This window comes from Pinus tabuliformis, chromosome 7 (genome assembly GCF_031772625.1).
Source record: "Pinus tabuliformis cultivar Carrire ecotype Pingquan chromosome 7, CPIR1, whole genome shotgun sequence".
Taxonomy (NCBI): domain Eukaryota; kingdom Viridiplantae; phylum Streptophyta; class Pinopsida; order Pinales; family Pinaceae; genus Pinus; species Pinus tabuliformis.
The window spans coordinates 972121091-972147380 of NC_142293.1; the positions used below are offsets into that span (position 1 = coordinate 972121091).

At 36.6% G+C, this 26290-nt stretch overlaps 1 protein-coding gene and 1 pseudogene across 1 annotated transcript; one reads left to right on the forward strand and one right to left on the reverse strand.

Annotated features, from left to right (window-relative positions):
• Nucleotides 1-4168: 4168 nt before the first annotated feature.
• On the reverse strand, nucleotides 4169-7975 carry LOC149250851 (putative calcium-binding protein CML18; annotated as a pseudogene).
• A 17028-nt stretch (nucleotides 7976-25003) lies between these two features.
• On the forward strand, nucleotides 25004-25998 carry LOC149250852 (polcalcin Jun o 2-like). Its single transcript, XM_089453770.1, has 2 exons — nucleotides 25004-25180; nucleotides 25347-25998. Exons 1-2 carry the CDS (start codon nucleotides 25004-25006, stop codon nucleotides 25857-25859), a joined length of 690 nt encoding a protein of 229 aa, XP_089309896.1. The 3' UTR covers nucleotides 25860-25998.
• The last annotated feature ends 292 nt before the right edge of the window (nucleotides 25999-26290 follow it).

The window sequence follows — 26290 nt, forward strand, 5'->3', positions numbered from 1 at the left end:
AGCCTCCTCCTGAAGTAATAAACCTGGAGGAAACTGCTCCAACTACTGTTCCTCCTCCTCAACAAACAGAACAGGCAGCAACATCCACCTCAGCAGCCCCACCAGCAACAGAGCAGGCCCCAAGCTTGGACATGCAAAAGCTGAGGAATGAGATCCAGGCCCTGGAAGCTCAAATGACAGAGCTGAATGAGACCAGGGATAAATTGGCCAAAGTAAATGATAGATATGACAAATCCAAGCAGTCTGTGGCAGAAAAGGGCAGGGAGATAAAAGCCCTCAAAGACAGGATCAAAGAGCTAGAGAATGAGCTCAAATTAGATAAGGTTGTGGCTGAGCTTAAAATAGTGCTGTGGGCTAACATTGGCCAATCTATTAATGACCAATGGCAATATATTGAAACAATCCATGAGCAGTTAGAGCTCATTCCAAAAGCACAGACTGAAATTCAGAGATCAAGAGCTGCTCTAAGCAATATGCCTGAAATTGCCACCAGGATGATTAATGTGCTTAACAATAGAACAAGTACTCAGTTGGTTGCCATGGGAATTTCAAACAGAACTGAGCACATTCAGTTAATCAAGAGGGTTCTCACCCTGAGAAACTTGGTGCAGACATTAGAGAGAAGAACCCAGGACATGCAGACTGAGGTAAACAGGTTTATGGAGAAGTTTCAGGTATTGGAAAACAGAGGGCTCCCCAGCTTACTGAACAGCGCAGGGAGACTGTTCACTCATGAGCAGTATGCCAAAAGGGTTAATGCATTTGCTACAAGTTAGATCAATGAGAAGCCCAGCACATCAGAGGAAACAGGGCCAGCCATAGGACAGACTCTCTACAATAGAGTAGAGAGTTTATTTTTTATAATGAATGAAATCAAACACCTGTTTGAGGTGCCTCCCAATTTTTACAAATATACAGAGGCAGAAGAGACTATGGATGCAATTCTCAGGCATCAACTACCTACACTAGAATGGTGGACTAAGGCCATACAGATGATTTTATAAACAGGAGGCCATTCTATAAATTTTGTTCATGGAAAATACAAATTGTCATACACAGGACAGTTTAAAAGAATCAGCATGCATTAAAGATGAAGGCTGAGCCACCTCAGCAGAACTAACGGCCAACAAAGCAAAGTGAGAAGCTACAGGTGTCCAGGCCGAGAAGCTACAGCAGAGCAGCTCCAAAAGCGCATTTCTCAGCGTTAATGCAGATCACTCCAACCGACTCAGTGGCCTCCTAAGGCCAAAATATCTTCTGACAAGCATAAAGATGCATTTACTTTGTATTCAATGATGTAATAACTTTCTTATCAAATATCTTGAAAAGTTGGTGAACGTATTCATTTCTGAGATAACTTAGCACTCAGATATTTTGCATAACCGATGGTATATATTTGCCCCTCGCACAAGGTTGAGGGGTTGTTGTTGATTTCTCTTGAAGAATTTCTTATGTTGTAATCCTTTCAAATTTTAATAAAGAAAGTGATGGAATTTCTCGGAGTTTTGAAGTGTTGAATGCTTTCTGGTGTCTGTTGAAAAACTGCAGGATTCCTGTGTACTTCATAAATACAATAAGTTTTTCTGTAACTCTCTTTGTTATGTCTTTCAATCTCTTACAATCCATATGTGTTTCTAATTTCTAAGTGTTTAGCAACAAAGAAAAAGAATAACCTTCAGGACTTATTCATGCAATACCCTGAGTTCAATCTATGTTGTTAATGAATGTTTTCTTCAGCTAGAATCTTGATAAGTGTAATTCTTAATTGCTGCGCTTTCAGAATATATCTTTCACAGTGACCTTTGTTTCAAGAATTCAATTTTGCTCCTGAGACACCTGTTACACTTTCACTTCACCAACTTAATGGGAAATTCTTAATTGCTTTCTGTTGGCTGACCATACATCACCATTTAAGTTTAAATTTTGTTTGTTGAGATACCCAATAGGCCCTGCAGTCTGAACATCATCACTGCAGCATTTCAAAACATTTCACAGCTCTAGACTCCATTGCCCAATGATAAACTACTGTCTGAACACTACATCTTAAGCACTGAAAGAAGTCCTTCAACCAAAACATAAACCAAAAACCTGAGCATAATAGCTAGCCTAAAACACTATCAAAATAGAGACAAATTATAAAGAGAGAGCCCTCTCTGATTACAGTTTGGCTAGGAACTGTGATCCAAAGATTGGTTAGTGGTTACCCCAGCCGTATTCCCTTGGGAGTCATAGGGAACAACCTGGGTGTTAACAGGAGGAGCTTTTGTATTGCTGTCATTTGGTTGGAAGAAAATAATGCCTTTTAAGAGCCCTTATGATTTTAGCTAAATTGGTGATAAAACAAGAGAGTTTAATAAGATACTACTTGTCTAAAAATCTACACATATATAATCATACAAACTAAGATGATGAGTTGCTTTCTTTCATACAAACGTAATTACTTTAAATGATAATTTTTTCTCAAATCACAAGGTAAGTAAAAAGATTAGGGATAGTGGATCGCACGAAGACAAGAGTGTAGTTATTGTAAATATGTGTGCATATGTTTAAAACTAAGTAGGATAGCAGAAAGAAAGAGAGAGTACATCCATTAAGCCCTCATATTGTGGAGTCTTTACATCAGACTCAGTCAAAACTTGGACTTTAAGCCCCAAAACTTGCCTTGGGGGATCTTGCGCCAAACAGGCCCCCAACACAAACATCGTGACTCACCCTAGAGTCAGTGTCAGTGCGGAGATCTTCACACGGAGACCTCCGAACTCTGCTCGAACTGCTGCAATGTCGGCAATGCACTAAGTGGCTGCTTGTTGTATCTCCTGGACACATTGTTCGAAGACCGCAGTATTTGAAGTACTTCCCTATATCTCCTCCTATGTCGCTTGCATCTACGTGAGCTTGCCTTCAATTGTTGTTGTGATGATGAAGGCCTCATCAATCCATGGTTGGACGCGTGCCTTTAGAACCACTTCTTTGTGTCGCACTGTATCTACTTTCTCCTTAAGCGGTTTTACTTGTTGCATTCGCGCGAGGCTCTATGTGAGGGCCACCATCTACGTGGTCCCTTTCACCTCGTCATACTGTTGCTGTAGCTCACGCACCTCTATTTCCGAGCCCTGTATGTTTAGCTCCTCTTGTAGAGCAGTGAGGACCTCGAACAATTCTTCCAACACTTTGGTGCAGTCCTTCACTATATTGTTGATCTCTTCTATTCCTGCCATGATGGCGCTGATGCGTTGTTCCCTTACGTGTTGAAGAGTTGAAGGTTGCGCCTTCAACTACAACTTTGCTATTTGAAGGTTTAACTCTACCTGAACCTTAGCCATCTCTGCTCATGACTCATGCACTCCTGCTGCTAACCTCTAGATGTGTGCCTCTACTAGTGCCTGTGCTGGGATGGCCAACTTAGGGACCATCTGGCACGCCTCCTCAACCACCTACACCTTCCGTCAGTTCTGTGCAACTACCCCATCATGCTGCACGCTGAGTTGGTCAATGTTGATTCTTTGTTCGCTTAACACCTGTAGCACGTGGCCCTCCCTGGCCCACAGTTCTGTAGTCACTCTGTCCTATAGGACATAGAGTGTCTCCCGAGGGAGCACAACCATGTTGATTCCTACTCCTTTCAACGCACTAACCTTAGGCATGTTGGCCTCGTTTTGTATAACCAATGCCCCCTTTGGTAGCACTATTGTGTTGGTCATGAGGGCACACAACATTTCCTCAACCACAAACTAAACTAAACTAAACTAAAATAAATTGCTTCCTTTCATACAAACTAAACTAAAATGAGTTTCTTGCTTTCATTGCTTTAGGGTGATTCCCATAATCATATTGGTTCCTATAACACAAAAGAAGAATATGATGTTTTAAATGATTTTTTCTTCTACAACAACAATGTAAGTAAAAATAAAAAGATGAGTGTGTAATTACTTTAAATGATGTTTTTTTCTCAAATCACAACGTAAGTAAAAAGATTAGGGATAGTGGATCGCATGAAGACAAGAGTGTAGTTATTGTAAATATGTGTGCATATATTTAAAACTAAGTAGGATAGCAGAAAGAAAGAGAGAGTACATCCATTAAGCCCTCATATAACGATAGAGTTAAGTGCTGAGAGGTGAGGTGATAGTGATTATTTATTTATTAATTAGAGGGGGCGGAGTGGGCGTCAATTAGCTGAAGCCAGGCCTCGCATGAGACGGGCGGCATTGAGGTCGTTGGCATTGGCGGCCACGAACTCGTCGAAGCTGATGAAGCAGTCTTTGTTAGAGTCCACGTCCTTCATCACCCCCATCAATATTCTCCTCCGTTGCGCTGCACTTGAGGATGGCGCTCAGTTCCGATTTCGATATTTTGCCGTCCCCGTTGGTGTCGAACTTGCGGAACACGTCCTCCAGCTCCAGAAGGCCGGGCAGGGCGGCACATTGCACAGCTGAAGAGGAGTCTCGCATGAGACGGGTGGCATTGGGGTTCTTGGAGTTGGCCTCCACGAACTCGTCGAAGTTGATGAAGCCGTCTTTGTTGGAGTCCACCTCCTTCATCACCCCTTCAATCTCCGCCAACTTAATCAGGGAACTCAGTTCCGACTTGGATATTTTGCCGTCGCCGTTGGTGTCGAACTTGCGGAACACGTTCTCAAGCTTGCGGCGGCTGCTCAGGGCGGCACATTGCACAGCTGAAGCTATTCTCACGCCTGAAGTAGGTGAAGGCTAAGGCAAAGCCAAGCAAATGCTACACAGAAACGAAAGACGAAATGGCGCGGTAGGTGGTGTGGAGGAGTGGAAGCCAAGGTCATCGTTATATATGGCTTTTTCCGAATCTAAGCCACGTGTCCACAGCGCACCAATCTCGGGATGCTTTACGCAATTATTTTGTACCCACCAAAGAATGCTGATGTGCCAAGGTGCGAAATTGTAATTTGATGTGCCAAGATTCTGTGTGGCGAACAGAAAAGTAGAAATGTTTGATGCTGTGTGGTGAGCAATAGAAATAATAAATGTAATGTTAACGTTTGGTAAAGGGAGGGAGGGAACCTAATTTGGTCCTTTTGGAAGGAAGGCTCGCGATACATGGACACACGGTTGGGTTTGCAGTGAAGAAAAGCCTCACAACTTCAACTCCCTCGCCTTCGCCTTCGCCTTCGCCTTCCTCCAACTGTATGAGAATGGAAGACACAGCACACACCCAGAACGCCGAGCCCAGGTTGCGTGGACATGGACTCAGACCAGGGCCCGAATATTTACAGTCAACTAAAAAACCATCAGAATATTTATTTATTATATCAGAATATTTATTTATTATATCAATACATCACTTTATGAGATACTCCATCCATCCTGTGCGGTGAACAATAAGTGAACGATAAAAAAATATAAAAATGCTGGATACAGAGACGGAATTTGGTATATCTATTTTAAATATTTACAATAAAATAAATATTTATTATCAATGATTGATATCAGCATTAATACTTTTATGAGATATCCAATTCAATATATTTATTTATTTTAATTTGATATGAAATACTTTTGGAATTTAATTCATGGGAAATTTTAAACATTTTTGGAATTTAATTAATGGGGATTTTAAATAATTTTAGAATTAAATTAATTGGTTGATGGGATTGAATCAATGGTTTATTAGATTTTGAAGATTATCATGGTGCCATTAAAGCTTATTTTTAACATCATAATTTAAAGGAAGCTTTTGCCACAATGTTTTGTAATCATCCCAACAATAATGTGTAGATTGTCATAACTAATATTGTTTTGGTATCCACTAAGTTGCCACCCATAATTCTTGGGTACACAACAATATTTTCATCATCTAGTCCAAACAAGTTAGAACATTGACAAGCCTCCTTTCACTTATACATCATTCTTTTTTCATCATTCAAATCAAGGGGCTGTTACTTGGGTTTGCCCATTTTTTGGGCAACATATCACTTATGAAAGGTAAGCCAATCTAATGTTTATGCAACTCCACAACTATTACAAATAGTAATTTAGATGAAACCACCACTTTATGCTCATCAATGTGAAGGTCCTATTCAATATATCTACTTGGAAGAAATTCATAAACATGAAGGCATTCCTTTCCCTCTCCATACTAGCTAATAAAATGTAGTGAGATGGTAATTGTTGTACATAATACATAGCCATTGACACTAGTGATATTGAGATCATTATCCTTGATTTTAATCAAATAGGCTATGAAGCCTTAAATATTTTATCTTCTCTTCACAAATATCTTTCTTAGTATACCATGAGAGAAGTCAACTTTGGTATCAAATTGCTTATAGCTAGACAAAACCTCAAAGACTCCATCCAAAAATTAAAGGCATTAGTCATGTTGTATCCTTTTTGGGTTAGAAAACATTGGGAAGCACCACTAATGTTTTTAAAAGAAAGCTTCTAATTCATTTTAGTTCTTCTCTTAAATAGTGCAAGACAATACCTTTCACATATCTAATCAAAATGCTAGCTTCCAACTAAGGCATATGAATAATAACATGTTAATTATGGTTGTAGAAAATTCATTAAGGAGTCACCTGCTTTCTCACACAAGTAAATATTCAATGTAGATACTTAACTAAATGGCATGCCCTCCTATCGCTTAACACTTACTTTATCTCTCTCATTCACATGGTCATGGCACTAAAATTTGAGCGTTCCTTGCATATGCATTTAACTAAGGGTTTTTTTATCCTTAGATTTGTTGCATGCTTGAGAAACCTATTCGCCACCTTATTTATTTTATTTCACTCTAATATAGGAATGGGCAGTAATAAGATATTATTTTGAGTGGAAAATGTACTTTGCAACTCTCCTTATGGATCTTCTTCCTCCATTCAAGTCAATATACACAAAAGAATTATTTTGTAAGCATATTATAACTACATAAAACTTTTAAACAAAGAATCAGAACAACAAAATGAGCATAGCTACATTAATTTCCATGCACTTGGCACATTAATGGAACATAATGAAAACACCAAAATTTAATTTTTGTCAAAAAAAATGTATAGTAAGATTTAAAATATAATCAAACACTTTTCAACAAGTTATTCTTAACTTCACATATAGTTCCATGCATCTAAGATCTTCCTCTTTAGACACAAGTATGATCATAAATATCTCTTCTTTTTCCTTTTATAATAATCATTTTATTAAAGTGTATCCACAAGTTCTTTCATATAGTTAACTAGTTGTTTCATATAGTCAACTATCATTGATTTCCAACATCGTTGTACAAAATGTACATCAATATGTTGAAGTCAATTTAAGTAACAGAAAACTTTTCTTGCATTGTTAGGGTATCCTTAATTTGACATCCAAAATAAGTTATTTCTTTACTCTTTCATGGGAGTTTATAAAAATATACTACTATGTCCACATCCAAATTATTTGCTGACCACCCACCATTCCTAACTATATGACAAATCAAACTTTCAAAACAAAAAAAAAATATGTAGATGGCACCATTATTCTTATCATATAATGTGAAATATATAAAATATTTCCCTTAACAAATCAATATACCCAACATATAAGTTTAATGTATTAAATTCCCTTAACTCGAAGGCTTCTCTATAAGCGATATCAGGCTTTGAGAGAGTCATGGATGAGAGCATTAATGTAGTCGTGCTCATGCCAATACATGTTGCTTCCAACACAATGTTTATTGTAGTGTTTATCTATTTATACACGCCCATGCATCAAATCTTCTCTCACACACACACGTTGATCCACCCAATAGTATCATTGAATGCCAAATCTTGACAATTTAATGCACATTTCTCAGATATGTGCTAGGACAGATAAAGTGCTAAGTATTTAAGCTGCAAATATGGTTCAAAAAGTGCCAGGGTGGTGAGTCAAGCTTTCTTTAGATCAAATCACATACTTCTCAACATATTTTATTTATTCTTCAAACACTTGCCAGTAGAAGCCATGTCGAGCTCCGTGAGATTCATTGCTATCAAATATTCTTCTCTATAGGGTTACTGACAAGTTTCAACTCAAATCGAAAGGATATATTATTTTTATGGTTTCAATCCTACTATGATGAGGTTCACAACTCTGAGTGCAGTATATACTGGATTGACTTATGCTCTAAAAGGGACACAAATCTTGTTGAATTTCTTATGATTAAGGTAGGGTCTTAAATAAACATTTTGATACCAATGTTGGAACAAATCAATACTGAAATGTTTAAAAATTTGCAGGTTTGTGCGTCAGTCAAAACATTGCACCATATTTACCAAGGAAAGGGTTGGAACCAGTTTTAACAATATTTTTAATTACAACATTTGTCACTTAGATCTATCAGAATAGGCACAATAGTAGTTTGAATACTCCAATGAAACCACAACAAAAATGCTATTGTAATTCACCAAATATTTTGAAGAACATAATGGGGTTGTGTGTACAACTCCCATCTTGGAGACAATATTAATTGTGGAGTGGGATTCCTTAGGGCACAAAATTGGTTCCTTTTTATGACCTCTTGAGGAATAATATTCTCTCTAAAAAACTTAAAATTATGTGATATGGGAAGTAATCACATAGCTATGCAATTTCTAAAGGCTTTCAAACTAGTGATATAGGTAACTTTTCATGTGGTTTTTCAAGGCTCTTCATATCCATTTTCATGTGCAATGGGACTATTCTTTATCCATATTCACTTCATCTTTGTCCTTTAATAGGATTCATAGATAACATCTTAGCTAATATTCAATGAGTGGGATATATAACTAGTTGTTATGATCATAATGGTGAATAATGCAGAACTACAAAAATATCACTTGGAGGAAATTTATCTTAAATGTAGTAGAAATTGCATGTTCACTCTTATCGTGAAGGAATTGACCACTATTTCAACTATAATTCATTGAAACCTAATCCAAACTCTATATATTGCACTAGAAGGTAGATGTAATTCACAACTTCAAATATTTGCAGTTATGAAAACATAATGTAATACTTAAAAAGGAAAACTAATTAGGTATTCACATGAATTGGTTAAGATATGGCATAAGAAAAGGCTTAAATGATTTGAAGGGTTAAATGATGATGTGAGTGTATGTGTGTGTGTGCCTAAAATCAACTATATCTAAAGCACATTATAAACTGAGCACCCTTGATTTGATGGAGCTAAAAATGTAATTGTAGGGACTTTTGAAAAAGGATACATTATATCAAATGTACTTACTTGTGCAGCACTAGTTCCATTTGTAAAGAAAAGGTATTAGACACTTGGGATGTGCATTATTATAAATAGTTGAACAAAATGACAGTGGAAAATAAGTATCCATTACCTTAAATTAATTGTTTGTTCTATTAAGTAAAGGAGAACAAATACTTTTCAAAAATATACTTGACATTGACATATCATCATGTCAAAATAAAAGATGATGATATCTATAAGACAACTTTCACAACAAGATATGTTTAATTTTATATTTATAGTGGTACCATTTTGTCTTACCAATGCACTAGCTACACGAGTGTCTCATGAATAACACCTTTATAGAATACTTAGATATGTTTATATTGTATTTATACATGATATTATCATTTATTCTAAGTCTTAGGAAGAACACAAAGAAGATCTTTGATTGGTTTTGTAGATATTAAGTAAACATCACTTAAATGCCAAGTTTAGTACATGCAATTTCTAAAAAGGACAAATACAGTATTTGGGACAAGTTATTTCTAATCTAGGAATCTCAATTTCTATAGACAAATTTCAAGGGTATTATGAACTAGTCTACTTCGAAGAATGTGATAGATGTAAGGCCATTTAAGGGACTTGCAAGATACTATTGTAGATTCATTAAAAGATTTTGAAAAATTGGTCATCCTATATGTTATTTACAATGTAAAGGAGTAAAATTAGTTTGGTATATTTAATGTGAAGAAATATTTCAACAATTAAAGCAACTTTTAAATAATGCTCCAATTCTAACAATTATAGACCCAAACAAATATTTCATAGTATGAACAAAATCCTGTAAGGAAGGATGAGGTTTAGCGCTTATGTAAGATAATCATGTGATAAGATACAAATCCAAAAACTGGAAAAACATGAAGAAAATTATGTTACCCATTATTTGAAACTCACAAACATTATGCATGCATTAGATATGTAGCATCCCTATCTCATGGGTAGGAAATTTATTTTGATGATAGACCATAGTGGAATAAGACATCTATTTGATCACCCTCATTTAAATGCTAGATAATCTAGATGGTTAGTATTCATTAGTGCTTATGATATTGAAATAAAACAAGTTAAGTTAAAAGGGAACATGAAATTAGATGCACTTATCCAAGCCATACAAATTATACATGTACTATTTATTAGTATTTTTGAACACTCTTGCGAAAATGGTGAAACCCTAGAAATGCGAGGGAGCCTTTAGGAGGAATGAGTCAATTGTCAAAATGGCAACGTGAATTACAATGAATGGTAACTTTTGGGCACCTCTGAAGTGGAAGGGGTTAACATTTATTGGCGCGGGTGAGGCTAGACAACAAGAAGTGGAAGGGAAACAAACCGGTTAGATAACTACTTTATATATTCACTCGGCGAGGGTATTACCGAAGGCACAGAGTAACTTATCACTCCATAATTCATTGGAACAAGAATAGCTGAAAATGTCATTTTCCTCGAGGAAGAGATGGTTGACTTCTCATCAGACTCAATGGATACAACACAAATTGGTACACCACAGAACCACCATGCACGGGATGTCCAAGTTGAGGCATTTGTATCCGAGGTGGAGGATGAAGTGGCCACCATCAACAACCTAGGTTTTATTCAACCGAACCTTGCACCCACTTCAGAGTTCCTATACACCTTACATGATGAAAAGCCACAACCAATACTAAAAATATTGTCTCCTTTCGAGCTCCAGTATTGGGAATATGAACTAGAGGTGCATCATAAATCTGGTACTCGAGAGACAACTGTGGTAGCATAGGGTTTACTTGTACATGAAGCAGCCACATTTGGCATAGAAAATATAAGGCTCACTTTAGAGACCACAGGGACTGACCCACAGGTCTCTCGGCCATAGCACTCGATTCACACATCATGATGCTTCGAAGGCATATCACAACAAGTACTAGCACAAGAAGAAACGAGAGTCTCAGATTCTCATGATAACAAGCATGAGGCGAGTGAACATAACCTAGAATATCACCCACACACAACGGGCAGGAAAATATCCAAATTCACTAAGGTGGAAGAACATGCGTGACTACTTGTTTTTGGAGAGAGCATAAGTATGGCAGAAGCTGCAGACACAAAAATAACAGTGATAATCGGCCAAGTCAGAGGTTGTAACTACTCCTCGGCTAGGTTAAAATGCTCGACTTTGCAGATATTGGGTCACATCCTAGATCAATTGTCAGTTGTCCTTACTATGATGTGCATATGGTTTGCCCTCATATTTGCTAGACCACACGAGGTGAACTAGGTGTTGTCCAATTACTCTCACACAAAAATGACTCTAATATCACTGAAGTGATGGATGACACTATTCAAACCTGAAAAATAAAAAATTGGGGCGGGACCTATAAAGGTACAACTACTGGGTATACCTCTGCAATATTGGTCAGAGGGTGTATTCAGGTGCATTCGCAATGATCTAGGGATATATATAGACCACAATAGATCATACATTGAATGTGGCACGATTACCATTGCCAGAATTCTCGTACATCTCGATACCATAGAAGGGTTAGTTGAAAGTTTTTGCTTACAATTCATGGAGCTCATTAGATGGCAAATCCTAGACTATGAAGGGCTACCTTTCGAGTGCAGGTGATGCCATGAAGTGAGTCACTTGTATAAGGAATATTCGTTGATCACCAATGTGCACATCGAGTCCCCTGGAAGACAACCGACAACAGGCACTCACATAATTGGAACTCCATTGACTCTTGCATAGAACATAACAACAGAAACCCCGGCATCTTATAATATTTTGAATTTTGAATATGCCAATTTATCAATATATGCATCGGTTTTGGGTTTATTTGCATGCAATTTGAGTCCCATCACATGTCCTTTTGCATTTCCCTATGCCCCTACCCCACCGCAATGGTTATTGATCCCACTACAATTGAGGTTTTTCCCTCATTACATTCTGAATGGGAGGAAATATCCGGAAATAGCTCACAACATAGATACAATCTCTGGTCCCTTGCCACCCCAAGCCAAATCACACCTTTGGCCTCCGAGATGAGCCTCCTCCTAAAACTCAGAAAATTCCCAAGGGTAGGTAATCAAATATTTCAAAGGCCATCGAGAGGGTTGGTATTGAGGTGGCGACACACATACAAACTTCCATTGACTAGGTTCTTAGAGTAGAAGGAAACTGTAAATTGGTTACCCCATGAAGCACCTATCTTTCAACTACACGAGTCTTGCTAGCTCTGACAAAAAATTAGCACACAAGGGACTAATCGGATCTGAAAGGATCGATGTTATATTCCTACAAGAGACATTGGGAGAGGGTATTATTTCCATCAACATCTTACTCACAACCATTCTTCTTCGCTGGACATTCCATACACTTGTTGTGATAGGTCGATCGGGGCGATGTACCATCGGTTTCAATAATAAAAATATCAATATTGATAACATATGGGGTAGTGAAGGTGTATTGGGTGCAGACATCACATCTATTGAACTAGATGCCCTAGTCTGTTTGATAAATATATATGGACCGTGTCATAATCGTGTGGGATTTTGGGATAAACTAATGACTGCATATTTTGTGGATAAAGACAATATCATCATTGGCGAGGATATAAACTTCTCATTGGGACATGTTGAATCACGGGGTGCTCAAGCACACACTGATCCCCTCACTGAATATCTTGAGCACCTATTGGATACACATAACCTCCTAAATATAGACATGGCCAAGATCTTGCCTACCTTGCGAAATAGGAGAATAAGCGAGGATGCACAGGCCCAAAGGTGGATCGATTTATCATTAAAGCACCACTGGTGGATCTTTTTTATAGATTTAGATAGTGGGTGGGATCGGGGGGAATATCTCATCACTTCCCTATATTTTTTGAAGTCATAAATTCCAATTGTAATCCAAACTCTCCTTTAAAATTTAACTCGGCCTCGCTGGAGGAATCAAAATTACATAATATTGTAAAGGAATCTTGGATTCACTATGGCCAAGATAACGACTCCTCACCAGCAGTGGTCATATCGCGTAATTTATCATGGATCGAGCACAGTACTACATTATGGGCAAAAGAGAAAAATATAAGAGACGATGCTACAATACTAAAAATTGAAGAAGAAATTAAGGAGATGGAGGGCACTAGCAATTCAGGTTATATATCATATGAATGGAAGGAACAACTTATGAGGATGGAAGAAGATAATATTAAACTCTTAAGATAGAAAGAGGAGACTTGGCGATTAAAGAGCAGAGCTATTTGGCTAAAGGTCAGGGATGAAAACACAAAATTCTTCCAAAAATGTTCCACGAGGAGGAAATTAATCAATACGATATGGAGTTTAAGAGATCATAATAGCAAGGAGGCCAATACATTTAGTGATATTGCAGATATGGGCACTAGACATTTCTCCCAAATGTTTAGAGATCCAAGAGAAGATACCATTACAGAAGTACTAGACATTGTTGGGACAATGACTCAATTTGTGGAGGAAGAGGAGGTGGAGAAACTAAACAAGATGATCACGCTGGGGTAGATTGAAGCTGTGCAGAAGTGGTTCAAAAAAGATAAAAGTCATGGATCAGATGGGTGCCCAATTGAATTCTACCTTACCTATTTCTACCATATTGGAGTAGATCTCCTCATGTTTATCGAGGATTGCAAACTATCAGGGAAGATGCACGAGGGATTTAATTCTACATTTATAGCACTCATACCCAGAGATGATAACCCCCTGAATTTTCACAACTATCGACCTATCTCCTTATGAAATTGCATATAAAAAACTAATATCTAAGATCATTGATATCTGCATCAAGCCCATATTATCCAGGTAGATATCCAAGGAGCAATTTTCATTCCTCAATCATAGACAGATCCATGAATCCAATGGTACTGCACAAGAAGAGCTACATTCCATAAAGAGAAAGAACAATTATAGCATCATTCTTAAGATTGACCTTTCAAAAGAATTTCATGGAGCATTTTGGACATACCTACAACTTATACTTACCCATATTGGCTTTCCACATTCTTTCATAAAATGGATTATGTGTTGTTTCACATCTGCATCATATAGCATACTCATCAATGGGGTTGCATCATATAGACATTGGTGTCCTTTATCACCTCTCTCATTCCTCTCCACCATGGAAGGATTAAGTGGGCTCATAACCAATGCCCGATAATCCGGGTATTTTAGTGGGGTCAAGATGACATATGTATCCTATATAATGCATCTTTTATTTGTTGATGACGTACAAATACTTTTAGATGGATCTATTCGGGACACCACTTGTTTCAAGCATATTTTTTCCATGTTTTTTAAAGATACAAGAATGATGCCCAATTACAAAAAACAACCATTATGCATGTGTGCTGTTTACTAAATGAACAAAGACATGCACTACAACAATTTCAATTCACAAGACTAGACATGGAGGCTGGACTTGGCTCATTGCAAAAATTGAAGGGTGCATCAACATCTAGCAGTAGAGATGGCTATCTAGAGTAGGCAGATTAATTCTAATTAAATCAGTACTAGAGGATATACCAGTATACTAGATGGCACTTGCCTCGATACCAAAAGGAATCACCAACTTAATTCAACAAATATGCCACAGATTCTTTGTCGTTGGGAAATGAAGCATATATTACCAAGCCATAATAAGCCAAGAATTAATATGAGATTGAATTAATGGCTTATTAAATTTTTAATATTATCATGGGACATAGATTAATGGCATAGATTAATTTCAATGCACTTGGCACATTATTGGAACATAATGAAAACACCAAAATTTAATTTATGTTAAAAAAAAGTATATTAAGATTTAAAATAGCATCAAGAACTATTAAACAAGTTATTCTTAACTTCACATCTAGTTCCATGCATATACAATCTTCCTCTTTAGACCCAACTATGATCATAAATATCTATTATTTTTCCTTGTATAATAATCATTTTATTAAAGTGTATCCAAAGGTTCTTTCATAGAGTCAATTATCATTGATTTTCAAGATTGTTGTACAAGATGTAAGTCAATATGTTGAAGTCCATTTAAGTAACCAAAAAAACTACTTGCATGGTTAGGTCATCCTTAATTTGACATCGAAAATAAGTTCTTTCTTTACTCTTTCATGAGAGTTTATAAAACTATACTACTATTGATTATATGTTGGAAACTATAGTAGCAGCTACAACCACCATCCAAAATTTTGGCTTGCATGCAAATTTCGGAGCCTACCGTGGATCCTGTGATCAATCGTTCCTTGGTCACTTATTGGTAAGCTGATGATCTCAAACCCTGTACTTGATCTTAATATTTTTTCACGTTCTCATCTTTATGTAGTATGTGTCATCTTTGGGCATGGGGATTATTGTTTGCCATGAAAAGGGAATGTTTTTCTGCTTCAAGGGGAAATCTTTTACGTATGGGTCATTCTCATTACATAGACATGCTTCACACTCACTTTACACACTCTTGTCACAAAGGTTGTTGCATCAAGCAGAGTATGTCTTTTATGTTATGAATGGTCTATGTTGTATCACTAAGTGTTCATGTCTGATCATAGTCAAGTTCTCTCACTGTCTACATCAGTTTCACTCATCTCACACTTAACCAATTTCCTAAGCAACCTAACCTCATCTAGCTTTTCAGAACTTCACTCTTCACTTCTGCAACCCTCAAGCTTTTTCCCTTGCCTGTTGGAACTACACAATGTGCACAGACGCCAACCTCCCTTGCCATCCAAAAATATTTAGCGGTTTCCTCCAATGTCCTTCCCCAACCGAAACCCACTATCTTCAGAAACTGTGCAATGTTGTCCCTTGGCTACCCATCTAGGATTTCTCTCTAGAAATGTGAAGAGAAGTCATGTAGCCACCACTTCTCTCTAGAAATGAGAAGAGTAGACAGGAAACCAACGCTGCTCTCAAAAAATGCACAGGGCAGTCTACCTTTCCTGCATTCAGAAAATGTGCAGAGGTTTCCTCCCACAAACCCATCCCATAATAGTGTCCTGTCATCAGAAAATGCACAGTTTTGTCCCTCAACTTCTTAGGCTGCACTACACTCCGAAATTGTGCAGAGGTGTATGCCTAGGACCTCATATCGTAGTAGTGTTTTTCATATAAAAAAATATGCAGTGTTTTCCTAACTATCCAATAGCCTTGCTCCCAGAAATTGCATAGAGCAGCCCAACATTTCTTTGGAAAACTACACAGATCATCTGGGCAAAGGTCACTGTCTGTTGAATCTACGTTGATCTATTTCTCAGTGACTACAGGAAAACGTGACATGCTACATCAATCTTAAGGAGTTGAGGAGAAGGACCAAGAAACCAAGTTATGATAAAAGATCGAGACCTCATGCAAACTTCGTCAGATGCATATAATCTTGAGGGTATGCATGGTAAGTAAAATACATATTTTGAAGTACATCTCTTAGTGTAGCTTGAGGGACTACTTGTTGTTGTCATATCATTATGTCTTCAATAACATGCATGTTTGCAAGCACTAAAAGGCATTCCATATGTTTCCCCTATGTGTCTTCCTTCATTTTTTCTTGTTGAACCAACTGTCGTCTTTGGCATGTCAATTATTATGTCATGCTTGTGATCTTGTTCTGGTGTTTTCATAGGTTTGTCTTTGTGTTTTTCAGTTTCCTTAGCTATGTGAACACCCATCGCACTCACATAAAAATTTGTAAGCACTTTCGTGCAACTTTCATCACGGTCATCCTAAAGTCTATCCCAAGTTTGCACTTGTCATTTTCAACATTAAATAGTCCCACAGAGGGTCATGCTTTGACATGTTTGTCTTTTTGGTTTTAGGTGTCTTGTTGTCGAGTTATTCTAAGTGTGTAATCACAACGTCATGTATGCACAAGTTCAATTTATCTCACACTTATTCATCTTTCCTAAAAATCCATAGACCAAACAACCCTCATTCAACTGGACCCCGACTGAGCTGCATTGCATTGTCTTAGCTCTCAGTGATCCTGCACTGCTGCCAAACTACATAGAGCTTGAGGCTATCCTCCGAGTACATTGCACTACATAATTTTGTAAATGCGTTAGCTGACTATCTCCTAGAACAATGTAGAAGTTGTCTCGAATTCCAATCTAGTCTTCACTTCCTGTAAAGATCACACATCAACCTTTTCTCTAGTCAATTGGAAAAACTGAAGTGAGTTATGACCCAGGGCTCCACTGATCCCAAAAATTGCGCTAAAATTTTCCAGCTGCTTGCCTTGTATTGCCTGTATAAATTGCGTAGAAATGTGGGACAGGTCCCTATTACATGTCGCTGCACTGTACCGAGAAATTAAGTAGATCTAACAGGTAGGCCCCATGATGGTGTGCTCTTCTCTCCCTCAGAAAATTACATAGTTTTGATTGGCACCTGCCCTTCTCCCTCTATTTGCAATCACCCCAAAATCTATGCAGTTATGTCTAGAAGCCCCTACTGCTTGTTTCGAACTGTCTCCCAAAATTTTGCAGTTTTGACTAGTAGCTCCCTGCAGTCCGATCCTGTCCTACTATGGAACACTACACAGATTTCCCTGCCATTGCTTCATGCATATAATATTACAGAGCCAACATGTTTCATGCATATGTTGTTATTGTAGTTCAACTATTCTGGTTACTTTAGCAATGTATGTAGTTTTAACTTAAACATTTATTTATGGACTATTCCATGTGTGATTGTATGAATCTCATTGAAACATGTTGTTGATTTAACTCATCACTTTGGATTGACGACTATTCTACTTTCCAGTTTGTGATGTTATTAAGCTCATATGTTCCTTTCAGGTTACGTACTATTATATGCTTGCAAGGGGCACACTTCCTTTTCACCTCTGTGTGTTAGAACCTCCGCATGCATCTCTCTTGACTCACTGCAAGGTCACACAATTGCTTCCGACAAGGATCTTTTTTTTACCTCTGTGCACTATCGCAGTCTAGGCATATCTTTACTACCCACTGCTAGGACTCATACTCCAAACTGTCTAAGGTCTAGTTAGGACTTCTTATCGAGCAGATTCCCTGACATGTTGGCGGGTCGATCACTACCAAAAGAAACTTAACTTAGTAAACCTTCCTATGACCTCCCCACAAATAATATTCTGTTTGAAAAACTCAAAATTTTGTGATATGGGAAGTAAAAACATAGTTATGAAATTTCTAAAGGCTTTGAAACTAGTGACATAGCTAACTTTTCATGTCATTTTTCAAGGCTCTTCATATACATTTTCATGTGCAATGGGACTATTATTGATCCATATTAACTTCATATTTTTCATTTAATAGGATTCATAAATAACATCCTAGCTAATATTCAATGAGTGGGATATATAACTAGTTGTTATGATCATAATGGTGAATCATTTTCAATCTTGGTGTTGTTTCCAACATAATGTTATTTCTCTATTGTAGAAACCCATTTGTTATTTCCTATTACACATTGAAATCCCCTATGTAATCAAATATGTTCATTCTTTTTTCGAACATCAACACCAACATCAAGAGAATATTACTTATGTAGTTAGATTTTACCTTATAGATGAGTGAGAAGCATATTGTATCATATTCATAAAGGTATCAAAAAGAAAAATTGGTCATCATTATTTCTAGGGGTTGGTTTCACACTTTCACCACTACACTTATCGAGAACTACAAAAATATCACTTGGAGGAAAATTATCTTAAATGTAGTAGCAATTGTAGGAATTTACATGGTAAATTCCTCAGATAGAACACCGAAGGACACCACTCACAAATAGATCACAAATCAATACACTAGTATTCTTGATGTGGTTAAAACCTTCAAGGAGGGAAACAATCCATGACCTGAACCGACATGGCCACTTCAGGAAATTTATTAATAAAAGAAAGAAAATTTACATAAGCTTATCTCATGAACGGGCACCCTACAAATGACCCTCCATGCTCTTTAAATAGAGATCATGTACCAATCAAGTGTTAAGCCATGGATCAAGTGTCGCTAATACCAAGGAGAGAATGAATCATTGGATCACTTCATGTCTAGAACATATCATGACCATCGGATTGTAAGTTAGAAAAGTACATTTCAAGGGTGATGTGATGGATGGAGGATGACGAAGTATGGAAGGATGTGTTGTACCGCCATTTTTCCAAGGGAAGCCATTTGACCCATTCTCTCTACCTATCATATGTTAAGTGACATAGATATCCTTCTAAATATTTTTTCACTACCTTAATTTTCCCCTCATATTGACGATTTTAAGGTGAGTTGTTGGCCAATTGAGTACCTAATCAAGAAAATAATTAAGTCCAAAATTTCCCAGTGAAAATTGGATCCGTGTCACTTACAAAAAAAATTGGTATTCCATGTAGCTTTTAGGCCATTTCCGTGATTTTTTCTACAAAAATACTTTCTTTAAAAAGATTAGAAAGAGAGAAAAAGAGGGCACACTTATTCATCCAATCTAGTTCTACCATAATGACACTCTTTCATTTATATTTGGGTAAATCTATAATATAATGCATTGAAACCTCTTTGCAACACTAGCTTGGTATGGATGATGGTTGAAGGAGCCTTTGTGTCTTGATAGGATCTCCTTTATTTTATTGGCATACCACGCATTCTTCCACAAACTTTTTCACATCTAATTTAATACCTTACCAAAAAATTATTTCTTGATCCAATGGTATGTCTTCAAAATCCCTGAATGTCCTCCTATAGGATAAGTGTGTAATTTCAAAAGGACCTTTTGTTTGAGTTGAGAATTCTCTCATAAGTATAAGAAATATTGATACTATCGCAAATAAATTTTCCATGTAAATTTGTATACTACATCTGGGCCCTCTTGTAGCTATTGAATGATCTTTCATACATTTTCATGGTGCTTCCATTCTATCCTTACTTCTTCCTCCTAGTAATAGTTTGGAATGGACATAGCACATAATTAAACCATTTGTATCATCCTCTTTCCTTGAGATTACATATGCCACAATATTTTTTTCCATTTCTCTAAATAATTTCAAAGTCATAACCCAATATCTTTGTGACACCTTTTTGTTTCTCTTCTCAAGATAATCATTGCTCCAAAAATTACTTCAGATTATCATGATCTTAAATGACTAAGCTAATGATATTCAATGACTCATTGATTGTGATTCATGAGGTGACCAAGGATTTAAAGACAATATGTTGTGATCCTTCTCCTTTTCTCTCAAGAATTAGTGTGACTTCATCTTAGTTTGAGAAATTGGTTTTTTTCCACCTGCATAGGCGTCTCAATTTGGTCGTAGATACTTAGGCCAAAAAAGGATCATATATGGACCAAGGCAACTTGGAAATATATATTTTGTCTCACTAATATATTTATTACCTAAGTCATGGTTGGTTCCCTAAGGTGTAATTATGCCCTCATTTTCATTGATATCATAGGAAAAATCTCTAGAAAATAATGGTGCATTATAATCTCTTATCTAGATCTTTCCATGGCTCACCTCTAGAAATAGAAGGCCTTTGAGATTTGGCACCATTCCCTTTTCCATCCATCGATCCTTGAGGTTTCATCCCACTGTCATGTTTTCATAAACAAGTGGCAAGTCACATTATTCATTTGTTATGTTGAGAGTCTAGTCTACTTAATATACCCCTAGTAGGATTTTCTCTGGAATTCCTTGGTCTTGGAGTTTTTCTCATTAAGCAATGGGATGGCCTTAACTATGTTCCCATAGAATTCATATCCCATTCAATATTGGTACTATTAATGATCTTTAAATGGATTTGAAATCCTTATTCTAGTTCAACTTTGTGGCAGGTGCTCAGCCCTATGTATAAAATGAATTACCTAGCCTCTCATTCTATCCAAGTGTCACTAATTCATTTTTAGCTAGAATTGTGGAGAATATTGGTGAGTGATTCATCTAGTTGGGTGAAAATATTTTGTTCAATGATGGCTAATCCCTTGGCTATTAAGGACAACGTAAATGCTAGTATAATGTCTAAGAGGATGTTGGAGGCTATCTATGTGCTACAACTATCCATCCATGAGTTGGAAGATATGGTTGAAATGAAAATGCAATAATCTCAACTATTCCTAGAGGTTAAGTTACTTGGGCTTCAAGCTCATATGGAACAAGCATTGACTAGCCTTAATGAGAATATCTATTCCCTGAATGTTCATGTTTTTTCCTAGGAGTTCTCTAAAAGTAGTGGAGCTCAACTTGAAATGGGAGGAGATGGTCCGGTGATGTTTCCAAGAGGACATGGTCATTGCAGATTATCAAGCTTCTGGTTGGTCTTTTATAGTAGTATCAAACTCTATTTATCCATGTTGCTATGTAAATTTCTTTTGATACTTGGGTACTTTTGTCAAGTATATATTCATTTTGTTTTCCTTGTAGGGAGGATTGTAGCCTTAGAGGTTACAATTTTGTTGTTAGGAATGTTGATTTTATCTTATGTCAAAATATTGAAGCATTGTGTAAGGGTTTGGGCCCATAATATAACTTTATTAATATAAAATCCCTAAAATGTACCAATTTTGTGTCCTAAGGAATTCCACTCCATATTGAACATTTTCTCCAAGATGGGAGTTGTACACACAACCCCATTATGTTCTTCATAATATTTGGTGAATTACAATAACATATTTGTTGTGATTTCATTGGAGTATTCAAACTACTATTGTGGCTATTCTGAGTAGATCTAAGTGACAAATGTTGTAATTAAAAATATTGTTGAAACTGGTTCCCACCCTTTCCTTGGTAATTAATTATGTTGCAATGTTTTGACTGAGTCACAAACCTACAAATTTTTAAACATTTCAATATTGATTTGGTCTAACATTGGTATCAAAATGTTTATTTAATACCCTACCTTAATCATAAGAAATTCAACAAGATTTGTGTCCCTTTTGGAGCATAAGTCAATCCAGTATATATTGCACTCAGATTTGTAATTTCGTGAAGCTCTGTAAACAATTTAGAAACAACGTACTCTTATAAGACCTCATCATAGTGGGATTGAAACCATAAAAATGACAAATCCTTTCGATTTGAGTTGAAACTTGTCAATAACCCTATAGAGAAGAATTTTTGATAGCAATGAATCTCATGGAGCTTGACTTGGCTTCTACTGGAAAGTGTTTGAAGAATAAATAAAATATGTTTACAACGATGCGATCTTTCTTAAAGAAAGATTGACTCAGCACCATGGCCCTTTTTGAACTATATTTGCAGCTTAAATACTTAGCACTTTATCTGTCCTAGCACATATCCGAGAAATGTGCATTAAATTGTCAAGAATTGGAATTCAATGATACTATTGCGTGGATCAACGTGTGTGTGAGAGAAGATTTGATGCATGGGCGTGTACAAATAGATAAACAATACAATAAACATTGTGTTGGAAGCAACAGGTATTGGCATGAGCACGACTACATTCATGCTCTCATCCATGACTCTCTCAAATCCTTTTATCGCTTATAGACCACCCTTCCGAGTTAAGAGAATTTAATACATTCAATTTATATGTTGGGTATATTGATTTGTTAAGGGAAATATTTTATATATTCCACATTATATGATAAGAATAGTGGGCCCCATATAAATATTTTACTTTTGTTTTGAAAGTTTGATTTGTCAAATAGTTAGGAATGGTGGGTGGTTAGCAAATAATTTGGATGTTGCTATAGTAGTATATTTTTATAAACTCTCATGAAAGAGTAAAGAAATTACTTATTTTGGATGTCAAATTAAGGATACCCTAACAATACCAGTAAAGTAAAGTCTTTTGTTACCTAAATTGATTTCAACATATTGATGTACATCTTGTACAACAATGTTGGAAATCAATGATAGTTGACTATATCAAAGAACTTGTGGATACACTTTAATAAAATGATTATGATACAAGGAAAAAGAAGAGATATTTATGATCATAGTTGCGTCTAAAGAGGAAGATCTTAGATGCATGGAACTGGATGTGAAGTTAAGAATAGCTTGTTGAATAGTGTTTGATTCTATTTTAAATCTTACTATATTTTTTTGACATAAATTAAATTTTGGTGTTTTCATTATGTTCCATTAATGTGCCAAGTGCATGAAAATTAATGTAGCTATTCTCATTTTGTTGTTATGATTGTTTGTTTAATAGTTTTATGTTGTTATAATATGCTTACAAAATAATTATTTTGTGTATATTGAGTTGAATGGAGGAAGAAGATCCATAAGGAGAGTTGCAAAGTACATTTTCCACTCAAAATAATATCTTATTACTGCCAATTCCTATATTAGAGTGAAATAAAATAAATAAGGTGGCGAATAGGTTTCTCAAGCATGCAACAAATCTAAGGATAAGAAAACCCTTAGTCAAATGCGTACAAGGAAAGCTCAAATTTTAGTGCCATGACCATGTGAATGAGAGAGATAAAGTAAGTCTTAAGCTATAGGAGGGCATGCCATTTAGTTAAGAGTCTACATTGAATATTTGCTTGTGTGAGAAAGCAGGGGAGTCTTTAATGACTTTTCTACAAACATAATTAACATGTTATTATTCATCTGCCTTAGTTGGAAGCTAGCATTTTGATTAGATATGTGAAAGGTATTGTGCTGCGAGAAAAACTGAAATGAATTAGAAGTTTTCTTTTAAAAACATTAGTGGTGCTTCCCAAAGTTTTCTAACCAAAAAAGGAAACAACATGACCAATGCCTTTAATTTTTGGATGGAGTCTTTGAGGTTTTGTCTAGCTATAAGCAAGTTGATACCAAAGTTGAGTTCTCTCATGGTATACTAAGAAAGATATTTGTGAAGAGAAGATAAAATATTTAAGGCTTCATAGCCTATTTGATTAAAATCAAGGATAATGATCTCAATATCACTAGTGTCAATGGCTATATATTATGTACAACAATTACCATCTCACTACATTTTATTAGCTAGTATGGAGAGGGAATGGAATGCCTTCATGTTTATGAATTTCTTCCAAGTAGATATATTGAATAGGACCTTCACATTGATGAGCATAAAGTGGTGGTTTCATATAAATTACTATTTGTAATAGTTGTGGAGTTGCATAAACATTAGATTGGCTTACCTTTCATAAGTGATATGTTGCCCAAAAAATGGGCAAACCCAAGTAACAGCCCCTTGATTTGAATGATGAAAAAAGAATGATGTATAAGTGAAAAGAGGCTTGTCAATGTTCTAACTTGTTTGGACTAGATGATGAAAATATTGTTGTGTACCCAAGAATTATGGGTGGCAACTTAGTGGATACCAAAACAATATTAGTAATGACAATCTACACATTATTGTTGGGATGATTACAAAACATTGTGGCAAAAGCTTCCTTTAAATTATGATGTTAAAAATAAGCTTTAATGGCACCATGATAATCTTCAAAATCTAATAAACCATTGATTCAATCCCATCAACCAATTAATTTAATTCCAAAAATATTTAAAATCCCCATTAATTAAATTCCAAAAAAGTTTAAAATTTCCCATGAATTAAATTCCAAAAGTATTTCATATCAAATTAAAATAAATAAATATATTGAATTGGATATCTCATAAAAGTATTAATGCTGATATCAATCATTGATAATAAATATTTATTTTATTGTAAATATTTAAAATAGATATACCAAATTCCGTCTCTGTATCCAACATTTTTATATTTTTTTATCGTTCACTTATTGTTCACCGCACAGGATGGATGGAGTATCTCATAAAGTGAAGTATTGATGTTGATATGATAGGTTGATATAATAAATAAATATTCTGATGGTTTTTTATTTGACTGTAAATATTCGGGCTCGGCGTTCTGGGTGTGTGCTGTGTCTTCCATTCTCATACAGTTGGAGGAAGGCGAAGGCGAAGGCGAGGGAGTTGAAGATGAGATCGAGGAATGGAATTTCCGGTGCGGGACCAGGAGAACGCACGGGAGGGTTGGGTTTGTTGGTTAGTCATGCAAGCTCGCTTTGTGAGGCTTTTCTTCACTGCAAACCCAACCGTGTGTCCATGTATCGCGAGTCTTCCTTCCAAAAGGACCAAATTAGATTCCCTCCCTCCCTTTATCAAACGTAACATTACATTTATTATTTCTACTTTTCTGTTCGCCACACAGAATCTTGGCACATCAGAAGCTGTGCAATGTGCCGCCCTGAGCAGCCGCCGCGAGCTTGAGAACGTGTTCCGCAAGTTCGACACCAACGGCGACGGCAAAATATCCAAGTCGGAACTGAGTTCCCTGATTACGTTGGCGGAGATTGAAGGGGTGATGAAGGAGGTGGACTCCAACAAAGACGGCTTCATCAACTTCGACGAGTTCGTGGAGGCCAACTCCAAGAACCGTCTCATGCGAGACTCTGCTTCAGCTGTGCAATGTGCCGCCCTGCCCGGCCGTCTGGAGCTGGAGGACGTGTTCCGCAAGTTCGACACCAACGGGGACGGCAAAATATCGAAATCGGAACTGAGCGCCATCCTCAAGTGCAGCGCAACGGAGGAGGAGATTGATGGGGTGATGAAGGACGTGGACTCTAACAAAGACTGCTTCATCAGCTTCGACGAGTTCGTGGCCGCCAACGCCAACGACCTCAATGCCGCCCGTCTCATGCGAGGCCTGGCTTCAGCTAATTGACGCCCACGCCGCCCCCTCTAATTAATAAATAAATAATCACTATCACCTCACCTCTCAGCGCTTAACTCTATCGTTATATGAGGGCTTAATGGATGTACTCTCTCTTTCTTTCTGCTATCCTACTTAGTTTTAAATATATGCACACATATTTAAAATAACTAGTCTTCATGCGGTCCACTATCCCTAATCTTTTTACTTACTTACGTTGTGATTTGAGAAAAAATTATGATTTAAAATAACTACACACTTATCTTTTTATTTTTACTTACGTTGTTGTTGGAAAAATCATTTACAACATCATATTCTTCTTTTGTGTTATACAAACCAATATGATTATGGGAAATCATCCTAAAGCAATGACAGCAAGTAACTCATTTTAGTTTAGTTTGTATGAAAGAAAGCAACTCATAGTTTATGTGTAGATTTTTAAA